The sequence below is a fragment of the Armigeres subalbatus genome, chromosome 3 (assembly GCF_024139115.2).
Source record: "Armigeres subalbatus isolate Guangzhou_Male chromosome 3, GZ_Asu_2, whole genome shotgun sequence".
NCBI lineage: Eukaryota > Metazoa > Arthropoda > Insecta > Diptera > Culicidae > Armigeres > Armigeres subalbatus.
The window spans coordinates 170,054,777-170,071,468 of record NC_085141.1 but is presented as its reverse complement, the minus strand read 5'-3'; the positions used below and the strand labels follow the sequence as shown (position 1 = coordinate 170,071,468).

General features: G+C 37.5%; 1 protein-coding gene across 10 annotated transcripts in view; it reads left to right on the top strand.

Moving 5' to 3' along the window:
- Nucleotides 1–16,692, top strand: part of LOC134223873 (flotillin-2) — a 619,172-nt gene that overhangs the window by 591,325 nt on the left and 11,155 nt on the right. For 8 of the 10 annotated variants that reach the window (XR_009982757.1, XM_062703095.1, XM_062703094.1 and 5 more), the window contains exon 4: nt 769–907. Coding sequence is in view for 8 of the 10 variants with exons in the window: in XM_062703095.1 (XP_062559079.1) it covers nt 769–907 (139 nt within the window). In the remaining 2 variants the exon portion in view is untranslated. Of the gene's footprint in view, nt 1–768; nt 908–12,038; nt 12,205–16,692 lie in introns of those variants that run through there. The other 2 variants (XM_062703096.1, XM_062703097.1) reach the window with 2 other exon arrangements.

Sequence of the window (16,692 nt, the reverse complement as noted above, 5' to 3'; positions counted from 1 at the left end):
AAATAATAAATAACCACCTGCTTCCGTTACTGCTAGCTCATATTCGTAGTGGATTAACATATTTTAGAAATATATTTCTATTTTTCTTAGTCTCATTGCTTCGATTTGCGTTGTTAATTTATGACATATTAATTTTATATTTTGTTATTATTGTAGTATCACCGTTTAATCAATATTTTATTATTTCCACAGTAATAATTACATGATAAAGAAATGAAAAAGCTCACCCCCATTACCTTCCCATCCAATATCCGTCATTGTAGAGTTTCCGTTTCCGTTTTAGTTTATCAATTCAGTTATGCTGTTTTTTTTGTAATACCTTTCTGTTGAGTAAGTACTTTTTGTTCGATTGGTTTCCGTTTTCAATTTTAGCTTTTTTTAGAGAATGAGATAGAGGTAACAATTCGACCTAATTTTAGCTGTGGCGTGTTATAATAAGTTTCCACAATTAGTTTGATTATTTCAAAAACTATTTTCGGTTATGTGATGTGGTGTGATTTAGTCAATCGTTTTTTCATAATTAGTTTTTCTTCGAGCAAATATCAACTAGGATATGTTTTAGTATTGGCAGGCCGGTAACTAGATTTTTTCTTGTGTTTTGCTGCGAAACAGTTTAGCGCCACAAGAATGCTCACACACCCACTATCTGAATTAGAGACAGAAAAATTCAAAAACTCAACCAATCCAGTTCTGTAGACGGCAAACGGGCCCTCCCGGACGGATAGCCGTATCTCATTCCCCTCGTTTTTTCATTTCTTTTTCTTGTAGATGATGAACGTCTATTATTTTCACCATCAGGCCGACGAGCTGCTCGGTACCGCCAGCGAACAATTTCTGGGGAAATCCGTCAAGGAAATCAAGATGACAATCCTGCAAACATTGGAAGGCCATCTACGTGCCATCCTTGGTAAGCTTTTACATGTTTAAATGGGGATCTGTTTAATGTATGTTCTTGTAAGATTTGCCATTTCATCTTCAAGATTATTTCAAAATATACCCGGTGTTCCCTATGTTCCCTTGAGTATTAAATAAAGCAATAATACAGGGCTTTCACATTTATTAAAATAATTTGGGCGATTATCAAGTTACTCGAAAAATGTCACGCAAAAATATGTTTGAGGTAAAAGAAACAATTTTATAATAAAATTTTATTCTTGACTTCAGTAAAACTAGGAAACATAATAAGTTTCAAGGTTTGAAATTTAAAGTACGATAAGACTAAGAAATAAGAGAAGATATGGAAGTAAAAAGAGAATTATATTTTGGCAGATCAACAGAAATGTTAATATGATAATGGAATGATGGCCACAAAATAAAATTAACGAATTAAAAATTAACAAGAAGTACTGCGGCGCACATTGTACATTTATCAAGCGAACAAAGATCATGGGAAAAGTACACGTTCGAACATTTTGAGCGTGAAAATGTTTCGAAAACTGTCATAGAATTATTTAGTCTACTCAGCTCCATTGTATACAAAGGTAATTGTAAGGCCACAGAGCGTTAATGAATAAAGCTTTGAATGAATGATTAAATCATTCAACTCTATGACTAAAGATTATGATTAATGATTTAATCATTTTTCACAATGATTAATGATTATGATTAACGATTGAATTAATTTTTGACAATGATTAACGATTATGATTAATGAATAAAACGTTTGGAGTATGATTAACGATTACCAATCGTGATTAAATGCTGACACAATATGTGTATGATTAATGATTAAAGATCGGTATGATTAATGATTAAAGATTATGAATAATCAAATTGAATGGTTTGCATAGTGATCACTTATCAAGTAATATTTTTACCAAATTGTGTTATTGAAAGGTATGAAAATTAAATGATTATGATTAAAGATTAATGATTAAAGGCGATGTATGCAATGATTAAAATTGATGATTAATGAATAAACTCAAAACAATTATGAATATGATTAGTGATTAATGATTAAATGTAAAATTCTATGAATAACGATTAGTGATTAATGATTAAATCATATTTTTTGTATGATTATGATTAATGAATAATGATTAAATAGCCCATTATTCATTAATCATGATTTAATCTATGATTAATCACTAATGCTCTGGGCCAAAGACACGAACCAACTTATAAGCAGTATCAGAAGCAGCATTCCGAAAATCGATGTGATAGAACCGTACAGCGGTCATATCACACCAGCAGACTAAGCTGCGCCGCACGGCGAAACACGGACCATATGCCAATATTCATTAGTCTAAGTTTGAAGACTAAGGACAGCTCTTTGTGTAACATATATCAGATTGAACTGTACTTCTTTGTATTTTTTCCCGAGCCATTCTTTTCATTCCAATTCTTTAGTTGGCACCCGTTACAATTTTTTTTAAAATAATAGGAAACTGCCAATAAAGAAATCAGGAAAGAGCAATAAATAAATATAAAATTTTCCTAAAAATGCAATTATCTCATAAACATAGACTGGTTATAATGGAGTAGCAATTACGGGCGTCAATGAGGCAAAGCTGAGTCATTCTCTGCAAGACCTGTAATCTGTGTTTTGAGAAAAAAAACATTTTCGGTAGAACATGTTTACTAATTTTCTACCAGAAGAACAATAAAACGTCTTTCTAATGGATGACTCGATTTGAAGCACACCTAAGTTTCAACCATTCATTTCATTTATTTAGTTAACATCTAAACAGATAACACTGAATCAACAATTTGACGCCACAATGCACGGTTCGAGGCCGCATCTCTCCATCCTCGGATACGCCCCACGCTCGCCAAGTCGTTTTGCACCTGGTCTGTCCATCTCGCTCGCTGCGCTCCACGCCGTCTCGTACCTGCCGGATCGGAAGCGAACACCATCTTTGCAGGGTTGCTGTCCGGCATTCTTGCAACATGTCCTGCCCATCGTACCCTTCCGGCTTCAACAAATAGAGCTGAAATTTTCATCAGAAGTCTATCTTAGCATAAGAATTGTTAATATCAGTTGACTGGACTTTAAGAAACTTTTTTTGAAATTTGAACAGATCTAATGTAGGGACACGGCAGGTATTTCCGTCCATCGTCGTATGGGCTAAAACCAACGAAAGCAACGTACATTTGCTAGAACTCCACTATAGCAGAACGTTTCTCCTGAGCCTACGATTTGGTACGTATGAGTTTTACAAAAAAGCGTCTCTTTTATTGGTTTTCGAGACTATGACGAACAGACGAAAATACCTGCCGTGTCCCTACATGTTTTCAGTGGAAAGTTTCCAAACTTATAAGCTAACAACTGTGCTCATACTGTGGTAACCGCCAAGGATCAGGGTGAATCGCACAAAACTACGTTGAACTTGTTCGATACGCGACAACTAAACCTCGTAGAACGGCACTTCTTAAGCTTTTTAACGAATATAAACCAAATTACCGAATCATTTCAAAATGACTATAGGATTCGACTTTTTAAAGCATTTATTTTTCACAATTTTCGTACTACATCTCGATAATGAATTGTAACGAATCACTCTGAAAGGTAACAGGTGGCCACATAATAGCAGGAATGGAAAGAATGGCTCGGGAAGAAAACTACAAAGTACAGTTCAATCTGATATACGTTATATAAAGAGTTGGCCTTAGTCTTTAAACTTAGATTATTGAATAATAGCATATGCTCCGTGGTTCGTCTTGTGGCGTAGTTTAATCTGGCAGGTATCACATGACCGGTGGACGGCTGTAATTTCCGAATGATGCTTGTGATCCTATTAATGAGTTGCTTCGTGTCTTTGGCCTTCCAATCACCAATCCAAACCAAAAATCCTAACAGTTTTTGAAACAATTTCAAGTTTAGAATTGTATACGCTGTGTACTTTTCCCATGATCTTTGTTCGTTTGAAAGAATTATACAATGCGCACCGCAGTACTTCCTGTTTTGACGGCATGTTGTAAACAACTTAACATATTGCAATGAAAGTGTGTGTGCGACAATTTATGAATATTCTAAGGATTCATTTTGATAAGGTGATATTTCTTTGAAAGCATGATAGTATTGAAAATCCCATATTTTAGTGTCCACCCGTTATTACAAATGATTATATGAGTGATTTATAGTGTTGGGCCATTCTGTCTCATGTTTTGTTTCGTTTTCCCCTACAGTATATTCAACACAGCTGTACAAACTTTTTGAATCATACATCCGTGCCAATTCAATGAAAGAAAGCAAGCACAGTAAATTGGCCAAGGGGCAACTAACTCTAAACTTTCGACAGTATCCAAAAATACTAACAAAATAGTAGCGAAAAACTACGTCGTATGTACGATAAATTGATCGAAGAGCCCTGGTTGGGAAAGCATGAAACACAACGCCACCAAGTCGATACAGTCCACCCAGTTTTAGGTAACACTTGATTTCAGTCTCCTTTTAATTCTTAAAAAATCACTGAACAACTGTTCCTATTACTATTACTTTTTGAGCAACCTTTGGGCCTACGTTTTGGTTTGATGGTATTAGAAACATAAAATGCGGTTTAAAATTTTGTAGAATCTGTGAAAGGTAGAAATCAGGTGTTTCCTATACGCGGGAGCACTGTGTTTCATCAACTAACTTGACAAATGCCATAACAACCGAGCTAACAACCGTTTCATAGGGCACTGCACGGACTGCTTTGTCCCTTTCTCGCTACAAAGAAATTAGAAAACAACAAGGCCAGTAAACGTCAAAATTTATAAAGAACGAAAGAGAAAGAGATGCTTCCGTGCAGTGCCCTATTGTTTGACGAAAATCGTGGATACTAGAAATATCAGGAAATACTATTGCGAGACAATGGGTGATATTATCGCAAAGTTTAGAGTTACTTGCCCCTTGAAATTGGCAATTAAAAGTGAGGTTAGGTTTCGAAAAATTTCAAAACTGTAATCAAAATTTACGTGCTTATCACTTCAATTGTAAGAAGCAAAGCAGGGTTTTCATTATCAAACATTTCCTTCCATTTTAAACACAATAAACAGTGCATAGAACGCGTCAATCAGGGAAGATCCATAAATTACGTAACGCAAAAATTGGGCATTTTCAACCCCCCCACCCCCCTATGTCACACTTTTTTTATGAAACGTCTGAAAATTTTGTATGGATCGTCACACTTTGACCAACCCCCTCTCCCCCCTCAAAGCGTTACGTAATTTGTGGACGCTCCCTCATCAATTTATCGAATGATGATCCTTCATTTTTAACCTCACTTTTATCTGCCAATACTTTTGCAGTGATCACAGATATATGCTCACTGAAGTTTGAGTGAAATTATCAATAACGGACTCCTTCGTGGCAGAATTTTGTACATGCTGCTATAAGGCCGAGTTTTTTAGACGAGCTCGGTTGTCTAGAAACTACCGCTTGTGTCTTATAAGCAGGAGGTCGTGGGTTCAATTCCATGCTCGTCCCGTTGTATTTCTATCTTAGTTCTTTCTGTGTTTTACGTTCTACCAAAACAATTCTTACTGTTATAACCTCCCACATAATCCCAAAACCGCCAGTGGCACCTATGAGAGGTCGTAGGGCTCTCTGCATCTTTCTTAAGTAGGTGTCCAACTAACCATCCTTCCCCTTCCTTAGCATTCACAAGGACGTGGCCAGAACAGATCTTGACTATTGGAGAGTGCATTGCTTCCAATCTAAGAGATAGTGATTAGTCTCAAATCAATATCTATGGTAACGGATGGAAGTGATACATCTTCTTCTTCTTCTTATTGGCATTACATCCCCACACTGGAACAGAACCGCCTCGCAGCTTAGTGTTCATTGAGTATTTCCACAGTTATTAACTGCGAGGTTTCTAAGCCAAGTTACCATTTTTGCATTCGTACATCATGAGGCTAACACAATGGAGGATCCTCTATTGGTTAGGGGGTTCACTATTGGTCATTATACTTTATACAATGGGAACATATACAATCTTAAAGTAAGTTTAGCGCAACCCAAATGTTGAGCAAACTGATGTGTTGAGCTGGTATTAGCGGATTATAAGCGTTCAAAATCAAAGATTTTTTGCTACAACACCATTAACTGATATGTTTCAATTGTTACAAAAGTGTGCTTTCCACTTTATTCAAATTGGGATTTTAGGTTATATCTAAAACGCTTGTAAAACAATACCCACGACACGACGTTCTTATATGTAATACCGTGCACGTACCTAACTTTGCGCATTTTGCGGTTATTTTTGTTATATGCGTTTAAATTGAATTTTTAAATATAGTGACCACTTGTTAGCACAACATACATGTTATTATAACAGTGCATGCATTTTGCCGCTTTTAAATGACACATTTTACCTTTTTAATAGTTGAATTTTGTAATGAAAACAGTGAAAATGACAAGTGACGGTCTACCCGAAAAACTGTATTTTTTGTAATTATTTACACTCGGTGGCAACTGATTACCCATGGGTCCAATAATTATAATATTGTTGAAGCCATCTCATGAAGGCCATTTGATTTGTTATTTATAGTTTTCGTTAAAATATATTATGCGCAATGTTAGAAACAATTTTTCAATACAGTGTACCTAATTTTGGGCACAACTATTTGCGCACAAAAGAACTTTTGCCAGCAGTGGTCAATGTACTTAAATGCGGCTGTAGATACACCAACAGACGTAAAAACATACTAAGTATGTCAAATCATAAGAAAATAATGCTGGGCATCCTCATTTTCTCAAATATGCTCATATACGCCTAGAATGAACATGATTTGTAATAGTATAGTTGAAAAATAAAATTTGGATGAATAAATGTATATGATAGACGCTTGCTTCGTGTTAAAAATTTTCCAAAACCTCAAAACCTCACATCTTTTCTTTTTAAAAATTTTACAATCATTACAATATTGCTTCACTTCAAATTCATAGTTTACATGGTAATAGCTGGCGGTGGGGTTGTGGTGGTGGCGGGCGACTTTGCTGGGCGGTGCAAGGTGAAAGAAATAAAAATATTGATTTTGCTTTTAGTACATTCAGAAGATAGTGATACTCGGTTCGACGGAAGATAAGTTCCCAGTGAGAAGAAACTCTTTGAAGGGAACTTAGAGCGATTGTTACGAACATTGCACTGGATTCATTTATTTACAAAATGTAGCTTTCAATCCGATTTTTCATCCATACAGTAACACTGTGTTTGAATTTGCGAGGGTTCAACTCGTTTCTTATAGATATTGGTAAAGAGTTGTACTTTGTTTTAACATAGTAGCTAGTAGAATTTTTCCCAAACTCGGTATTCGGACGACCAACGATTAAAGTTGGATGATTTCTGGTTTGGTAGCGGTGAGCAGTGCGTGCACATTTTTGATTATGTAGCGCTAATGGATTATGTAATAGGTTCCGGATTTGTACTAGAGTTTGCAGGTCCCGTAGGCCAGCAACTGGTAGAATTGATCGTGTGGCCTCTGAATACAGGGCGATGGATGAATAGAGCCTCGGTTTATTATAAATAATCTTAAGACAACGATTCTGTGTCGTCTGAATTTGTTTAAGCTTGGTTTTACTAGCTGTACCCCATATCGAGACAAGATAGGAGATTTTGAATTGCACAAAAGCATGGTACAGCATCAGCAGTTGTTTCGGAGGTACGAACTTCGAAATTTTCTATAATATGCCGCATGTTGTACTGATACTTTTTTGTAACGTACTTATGTGGTGACTCCATGACAACACTGAATCTAACGTTATTCCCAGATTTCTGAACAGATACAAATTGTTTTCTGCCTGACAGATTATTTTCTTATTAACCTGTTTGCCACTCCTCTGATACCATAATTATCAAGCTTTTGTAGTAGAACTTCATGATCAATTGTATCGTAGCACACCTGCTACTACATCTGGTTGTCCATTGCATCACGTATTTCATCCACTAACTCACGAGTTGCAGTTAGAGCATTCGAAGCAGAACGAAAGCCATACTGATATTGATAGAGAACATCATGAATTCTCAAAAAATCAGTCAGTCTACAAACAAGGAGGCGCTCGAGCACTTTGATAATGACGAAAAGAACGGATACAGACCAATGTAGTTAGAAGGATCCTTCTTTGAGCCAGATTTGTAGATCGGTATCACTCTGGCAATTTTCAAGTAGTCCGGGTAGCAACCATATGCGATGCTCTCATTGAATACGTCAGCAATTATTGGAGCAAAAATGGCGTAGTGCCGGTCATTAGGCCGAATGGCCATTAGGACGAATGAGAACTGGGGAGTGAGAAGTGACTGTGCGAAGTGAGGAAGAAGAAGAGCGGAATAAGAAAAAAGAAAAAGGAGGAAGAAGTTAGAAGGAAGAAGGAAGAAGTTAGAAGGAAGAAGGAAGAAGAAAAAAGGAAAAAGGGGGAAGAAGTAAGAAAGAAGAAGGAAGAAGGAAGAATAAAGAAAACAGAAGGAAGAAGGAAGAAAGAAGAAGTAAGAAGGAAGGAGGAAGAAGGAAGAAAAATGAAGGAAGAAGGAAGAAAGAAGAAGGAAAAAGAAAACAGAAAAAAGAAGGAAGAAAACAGAAGAAAAAAGAAGGAAGAATGAAAAAGGAAGAAGAAAAAAGGAAGACGGGAGAAACATGGCAGAAAACAGAAGAAAGAAGAAGGGAGAAGGAAGAAGAAAGAAGGAAGAAGAAAGAAGGAAGAAGAAAGAAGGAAGAAGAAGGAGGGAAGAAGGAAGACGGAAGAAGGAAGAAGAATGAGAGAAAGATGAAGAAGGAAGAAGAAGGAAAAAGGAAGAAGGAAGAAGGAAGATACAAGAAGGGAGAAGGAAAAAAGGGGTAAGGTGAAGAAATAACTTCTCATTTTTCACTTTTTGCTTCTTTTTACTAATCGGCCTAATGACCTTCGGCTTAACGGACTTCGGCCTAATGGCCTGACACCCTTTTGGAGCTATCTAACTCTTTAATCTGCACGATCACTTCCTGTCTAGTTGTAGGCCGCAGGTATATCGAACGGCTAACAGGTGCTAAACTTCCAAACTTGTTTATCTCTCGCAGGCTTGCAATCTGAGAGGCCAGCTGGGGTCCGACGCTACTAAAAAACTTGATGAATGTTTCAGTTACCTCACGGGAATCCTTGAATTTACAACCACAGTAATTAAATTCGATATGTTGAAATTCACCTGTCTTACGGCCCAACAGTTGGTCCAATATTTCGCGGATTTGGATCGCGATCAAAGATCGTTTAGCATATTCTTTTGCACGCTGTAGAAGCTTTGAGATGCTTGCAAGTTGCTCCTGTATTTGATAGTTTTGAGGATATTTCTTGCTTTTGCTCAGTAATTTGTCTTTCTTCTGCATTAGTTCCCAAACATCAAATGTTATCCAAGGACAACTACCTCTGACCTTCGCTTGAACTGAAACTTTTCTCAAACATATCTCTTTCAAATCTGGATAGAGGTTAATGATGTATTGTAACTGATTTGAAGCAGATCCAGTAGGAAGATCTTGAACTGCAGTAATGAAGCGTTCATTCAGTTGTGTGTAATCTATTACGATCTTTTCCAAAGTACGTACATTAATGTGGACCAACATTTGAAAAAGGGTTTATGTTTTCTTTGACTTTTTGTATAGAACTAACTTAAAATCAATTGGGTTCACAGAAATATATTCATTATTATGAAATATATTTAATTGTACCCAGTCATTGTTATTCTCAGCGTTTGTTTCATTGAATTAAAAACCCGTTGAATTACCTGAAAATATCGTACGGTGCATAATTTGTTTATTCATTGCTGCTGACTATACCCATTAGTACCTGTATATAAACTTTATAGTTTAAAAAGTCTTGCTATAAAAAGACTGTTGTCAATGAGAATATATCAGTTGTGAAATTTTATTACGTTTAAAATTCAAAATGGATAAATCAAGTGCCAATAAATTTCAAAAATGTTGTGCAAATAAGCACTCGCTCCAGGAAGCTGGAAGGTGTATCGGCATCAATTATTGAAAAAAATAATTCGCTGGGATATACGCACCAGCAAAGTGAATTGTATTTGTGAATGTGTGTTTTTGAATGTACGTTTATCCGCTTCATCGTTTGGAATCAAAATGTTTATCTGATTTGAAAAATCGAGCTCCCATTTTTATTTTTGCTAAACCAATTTTAATCTTGACATCCATTGATTTATTTTCTCGGTTATCAAAACGCTCTGTTATGTTTCAGATTTTACAGTTTAGACAAATTTACAATAGTCCATCGAACATCACAATTTTGTAAATCTGGTCATTTGTTATAAGAAATCTAGGAAAATATACGCCCTTTTCAAATGTTGGTCCACATTAATGTTAGATTATGCTAAATTGTATACGTCCAAAATGTGTCATTGGTTGATGATAGGCTGCTGAACTTATAATTGGCGCTGTTGGCATAAAACACGCTGATAAATTTTCACTCAATCTGGATATGAAAAAAGTTTTTGTTAGAAAAACTTTTTTTCCTTAAATATGTCATAGGAACATTATTCCCAGAAAAGTTAGATAAGTAAAATACCCATCTGCAGAAAAAAATTCTTTGATTTCTGAGATGACGTTCTTTTGTAATATCGATTTGAATTTTTAAAACTATTTTTTCCAGTGTAGAAATCGATTTTCAATTTTTTGGATATTTTTCCAAATGACTTCTGGGAATTTCACGACAGTCCGCGATACAGCACTTTTTTGTAAGTCTTGTCATTTTAGATTTTTGAAAAAATAAATGATAAAAAGTTATTAAGTAATTAAGTATGCAGAGTGGCTTAGAAATACCATATCTTTATGCCCACCAAGTTTCATTCGATTCTGAGATGGTGCTGCCAACCGCTGGTCGAGTTGGCGCGAAATTCGTCTCAAGTATCCCAAAATAAACTATTTGTTCATGCGATGCAAAAATGGGATATTAGGAGAACAATTAGATACTTCCAATACGGTACTGGGACCAATCCGTACCTGCGGGAGCGCAAAATGTTGGCTTTGGGGGAGTTGATAGTAACCAACAGTACGCAATTGAGATCCATGCGGGCGGAATCAGTACGAGTCCGTACCTGCAGGAGCATTTTAAAGAGACTGTAAAGGTGTTCGGCCGTACGACACACTATTTTTTGTACACACATACACGCTCACATCCACAGATATAGCCTAAACAGACGAAAAGAAATTTTTGGATTTGGGCTAAGCTTCTTAGTTGTCGATCAAGTGTGACTAAGTAGGACGGGAGGGCTGATTATGAGATAGTGCGTGTTTCTTATCAGATAAGAATAAAAAAATATAATTTTGTGAAGGACGAAGTGTTCCGTTATTCTCTAATTTTGTTTTGTTTAGAATTTGGCGTTTCTGCTCCCAACCATATTTTGTTTGTTATGATTCACCGTAAATCATTTAAGTATTTTTATATTATTTTAACTTGAAAAACAGTTTACACTGAATTATATATTCTTTCTATTAAAGCGACCGTGGGTAAACTATATTCCAGTTACTTCTAATATAGGCCATAGCTCAAGTTCAATTCAATTCAAGACCACGTTTATGACCATGATCTTACAACCGTTTAACAACCCTTACCTAAATAGAATAACAAAACAAACCACAACTAAGTATACGAACATAAATTACGCCACATATTCTGAAGTTATTATAGAAAAATACGACTACCTTCTTATCTGAATCAGTTTTGAAAGTAATAAAAGGGATATATTTTATTTTGCTCGTTGCGTTGTTCAAATAAAGTTGGCCAACAGATCTTTGATGCCAACCAATATTCCCATTCGCATCGTTCTTTATTCGTGCCATAAATTATAACGTTAGATTCAATTACGAACAGCTTGAGCAAATGAACTGTGATGCCTTCTCAGCAGAGGGTCATCAATTCATTACAGGCTAACTACCGCTGTAGCACGCTGGATGTGGTACAGACAGGGTGTGGGGGTAAGGAACGCTCTCAACGGACGATATTTTGATGAAGTTCGTCCTCTCGTGTGCTTTTTAGTAGATGTAAACGTCAGATATCGGTACTGATAACAATCTTACGACGCTATGTAGCTCAATACTCTTTCTTAAATTTCACAGCTGCCAGTCGACTGGTGAACGAGTTAGGCACTACAACCACCCAAGTGACATGCAAAAATCGATAAAGTTCAGCGTGGCGCGATAGTGCGTAAACAGTGGTTGGTAGAACATTGTGCAATATCAGCAAATTGTCGGTTATCGTGTACGATCTGTTGTGTGAAATAGTGGTTCATGTTAGCAAACGTCAGTATAAAGTGAACTTTGAAACATCTTGCAGTGAAATTGAAATCTACAGTTAGTTACAATAATCGTCGCGAGCTATCGAACCTGATGTAACGATTATAAAATTACATTTACGAAGCATTGAAGAACGGAATGACAACAATGTCCGCATGTGATTTATGATAATAATGCCGCATATTTATCTTTTGATTCCTGGTTCATACTGATATGTTATTTCGGATTAGATAATTGGCAATGCGCATTCGATGGGGCTTTGGTATTATTTTGCTTGCGTTCCGCAGTGCCTAAACATGTAAAGCTTGATTAATGCCCTAATTTTAACCGAGGATAAAAACTAAACACACTTCAATAAGTTTTAATGAAAACCAGGTATTTTTCTTCTCATAGTGTCTATATTTATCCAGTGAACATTGAAAATTTGAAGAGGAGATGGGCTAGTTTGTTATTTTTGTGATTGTTTTTCAATAATGAACTTAGGAGTTTTTCCATTATTTTTTTTCTTTTAAAATAAGATAGGTTTGTAACCGTGAGATGGAAACCATTCATTAGAAGAAATTACAGTTGACAGACATCAGCTACTGATCTTTATTAAACATGTGAGGACGAGAAAATTGCAAACACCTCAAAATCCTGCTAGTGTATGATGCGGCAGGATTCGAACGAACTGGTTACTGGAGTGTCCGAAATCTTCTCACAATTTTGTGCACTATCCATCGTTGCTTTGATCAGTCTCGTAAGCTTCCCGGAAAAGCTGTTATCGTCCAAGGTTTTTCATAGCTCTACGCGGTCTATATTATTGTATGCCGACTTGAAATCGATAAAGATAAACAGATGGTGCGCTGGGCATTTTTATAGGATTTGTCGTACAGTAAAGATCTGGTCCATCAACGAAGCCGGCTTATGACCCCTTCCTTCCACTACTCCGGTAGTTGTTCTGTTTCCCAGATTATGACTATCACCCTATGCACTATGCAGGCAATTGGCAACTTTTTCGGGCCCATCTTGATGAGTTCAGCTCCGACACCATCCTTATCAGCTGCTTCATTGTTCTTGAGCTGTTGTATGGCATCCCTAACTTTTATTAAGGTGGGGGCTTGTTGGTTTCCACTGATGTAGTCGTATCCTCTTGTCCTTCACTACCTATGCTCACAGCACCACTTGAGTGCTCCTCGAAGTGCTGCTTCCATCTTTCGATCATCACACCTTCGTCAGTCAAGATGCTCTCATCCTTATCTCTACACACCTCGGCTTGCGGCACAAAGCATTTGCGTGATGCGTTGAGCTAGTGTTTGAATTTGCGTGTTTCTTGATAACGGCACAGCTGTTCTATCTCCTAACACTCCGTTTCTTCCAGGTACCGTTTTCCTCCGGGTCTTCTGTTTTCGTTTCCGTTTGTAGCGTTCCACGTTCGGGCGGCAGTCGGTACCGAACATTGTTGATGACGGACAGTTTTGGGCACAGTTTAACCACCACCAGACAGTGGAAAGAATTAATGTTAGCTTCACGATATGTCCTGAAGTCGATAATGTCGAAGAAGTGTCACCCATCAATCAAAACGTGGTCGACTGCAGTGGGCGCTGAAATTTCCAATAGTCGGTCGGAACTTATGGCCAACCTGAACGTTCAAATATCCTATGATGATTTTGACGTTGTGGATTGAGCAGCTCACGTTCCAGCTGTTCGTAGAATACGTCCTTATCCCTATCAGTGCTTCCGGAGTGTGGGACGTTGACTATACTAAAGTTGAAGAACTGGCCTCTGATCCTCAACCTGCACATTCTCTCATTGATCGGCCACCATCCGACCACGCGCTTTTGCACATCGCCCACCACTATAAAAGCTGTTCTCAGCTCGTGTATGTTGCCGCAGTTCTGGTAGATGGAATGATTACCTCTAAACGTTCGCACCATTGATCCCTTTCAACAAACCTCCTGCAGCGCTACGATGTCGAATCCGCGGTACTTAAGCACATCGGCAAGTATGCGTGCAGTGTTGTCCTACTCAGGGCAAAACATTCTGCTCTTTGATTTTACTCCATCTTAACGATTTTATAGTCCTAACTAAGTAAGTTCAACTTATAGGAGGATATTTGAATTTTAAGATTAAGATTAATTTTAAGTTCCACGAAATCGCTAGTCCCTTTACGTCTTCTGTGGTCTTCGCATATTGCTCCGGTCAAAATTATCTTCCTGATTATTCGTTGCTTAGTTTTTTTTAAAAGCTGACTTGCCTGACACCAACCCCCTAAATTTCCGGAAGATTGTTCCACCCAACATTTTTGGTGGGGCATGTTGCACAATTATAGTTAGAGTCCCCGCTGGTACTCATACGATGATCAGCCGCACCTTAAATGGAGAACAGACGCTCGATCAGATTTATACCCCCGGAGAGGAGCAAACCCCCTTCCCTGTCAGCATACGACCATAGCTCCCTGCGGAGTTGGCTACCCGAGCTTCCCTAAGGTTGTTCGTACTCTGGGCGGCACCACGGGGAGGTAGGGATAGGAGTTTCTGGGTAAAAGACTAAGGACCGCGAAATGGAGTCTATTTAATTAAATAATAATCAATTTCAGAGATGAAATATTAAAATCGCATCATCAAACGCAATTCAGAAATCGGCCTCTGGTGACAAACCAAGGTGAAAACCAAGCAGAAAACACAAGATCGTACATCATAGTGAATAAGTATACAAATTGGATGCCATATATGGCCCTGGAAACAAAAGGTTGTCGAATTCTAGGGGGCACCCCCAGGATTGTGCCTTTGGGTAAGAAAATCAATCTCTGAAAATTTCAGCTCAATCTTAAAGGGCAAAGGGCCGACTTGAAAGATCTCCATCCTGAGCGTTGCCCGGCTATCGCTTTAACCTGTTGCCAGGTTAGATTTCGGTCGACTTCTTTTATTTCTTTATTGAGGCTTCGCCGCCATGAGCCTCTGGGTCTGCCTGTGCTGCGATGTCCCGCTGGGTTCCAGTCTAATGCTTGTTTACAGATTTCGTTTCCGCCCTATGTAGAGTGTGGCCGACCTAGCTCCACTTCCGATTCCGAATTTCTGTTGCTATCGGCCTCTGGTGACAACGACGATGGAGCTCGTTGTTTGAGATCCAGTTGTGCGGCCACCAGGCCCGAATTATATACCGCAGGCATCTGTTAATGAACACCTACATCCGTTGAGTGTTCTCCACTGATACACACCATGTTTCGCTAGCGTATAACAGCACAGATTTCACGTTAGAGTTGAAAATTCGTATTTTGGTGCGTTCACTTTGTGGGGAATAAAGTGAGTCTGAAAAATGCATTTGCATTTGTTGGTTACATTGATGGATAAAGTGGAACGTATTTCTTATTTCATGATAAAAATAATGAAATAAACTAAAATATTTAAAAATGAGATTAATAGAAAAACGATAACGAATTTGAAATTCAATCGTCGTTGGCATTTGAAATGCCAGCATACTAAGAAGCTAATGAGAAGAAATTTGAAATTCAATCTCAGTGGGCTGACTGGAATTCTAGAGGATTCGAACGGTGAAAATAAACGATCATTCAGTGTTATGTTTTTGAGGCGTGAACATGCGAATTATTCTTCGGTGTTCCGCGCTTGTTTTCGTTGATAAAAGGCAAATCGGAAAACGGATTTGCTTGGCTACGACACACTTATCTGCTTGTTTTCCAGATATTTCTTAAACTCGCAAAGGCAGCCCTTGCTTTCTTGATCGGTGCGCCTATGTCGATCTTGGTACCGCCGTCTGACGCCATTTGGCTACCAAGATATTGGAAGCTTTCAACATTCTCCACTGGTTGTCCGGCTACTGTAAAACTGGAAGGTGTCACCGTGTTTACATCCAACGACCCAAGTAACACGGTTTGTTGTATGAGTGTAAAAAATACATTTTTCGAACATATAGTATGTTACGTTTTGGTATGAAAAACTGCTTTGATTACTTTCACACGACCCAAACAGCGCAAAAATTATCGATATTTTCAACATCTTTCAGTTGCAACCTTGGTTTTGATTGCACATTCACAAAACTAAACTTAAGTACTAAGGATGTTGTCAGTAACCGACTTTCAACATGGTTCTGTCAAATTGAATACCAAAACAAAAATGCTGACCAACATGTTCAAAGAAATAAATTTTATACAAAAAAACAAATGAAAACAAGCATGCATGAAATGATGAACACCATTTTAATAATATTAATAAACATATACAAACAGAATAAATAAATCAAATTTGTTTCGAAGTCTTGATCGAAACATTATATGCGGCTCATGTTTCATTGGCTAACTTTTCATTTCACTTCTCCTACATTCATGCGCCATTGATTGAAGAGAAATATAACTATGCCAAAGCATAATTTTGAAATTGATATGCAAACAAATTCTCGAATCTGAAAAAGAAAAACAATATGGCAAGTTGTCAGGGTCGATGAAGAACGTTCATAACATTGATCCTAAAGATGTTGAAATTACGTTAAACTTCTTTC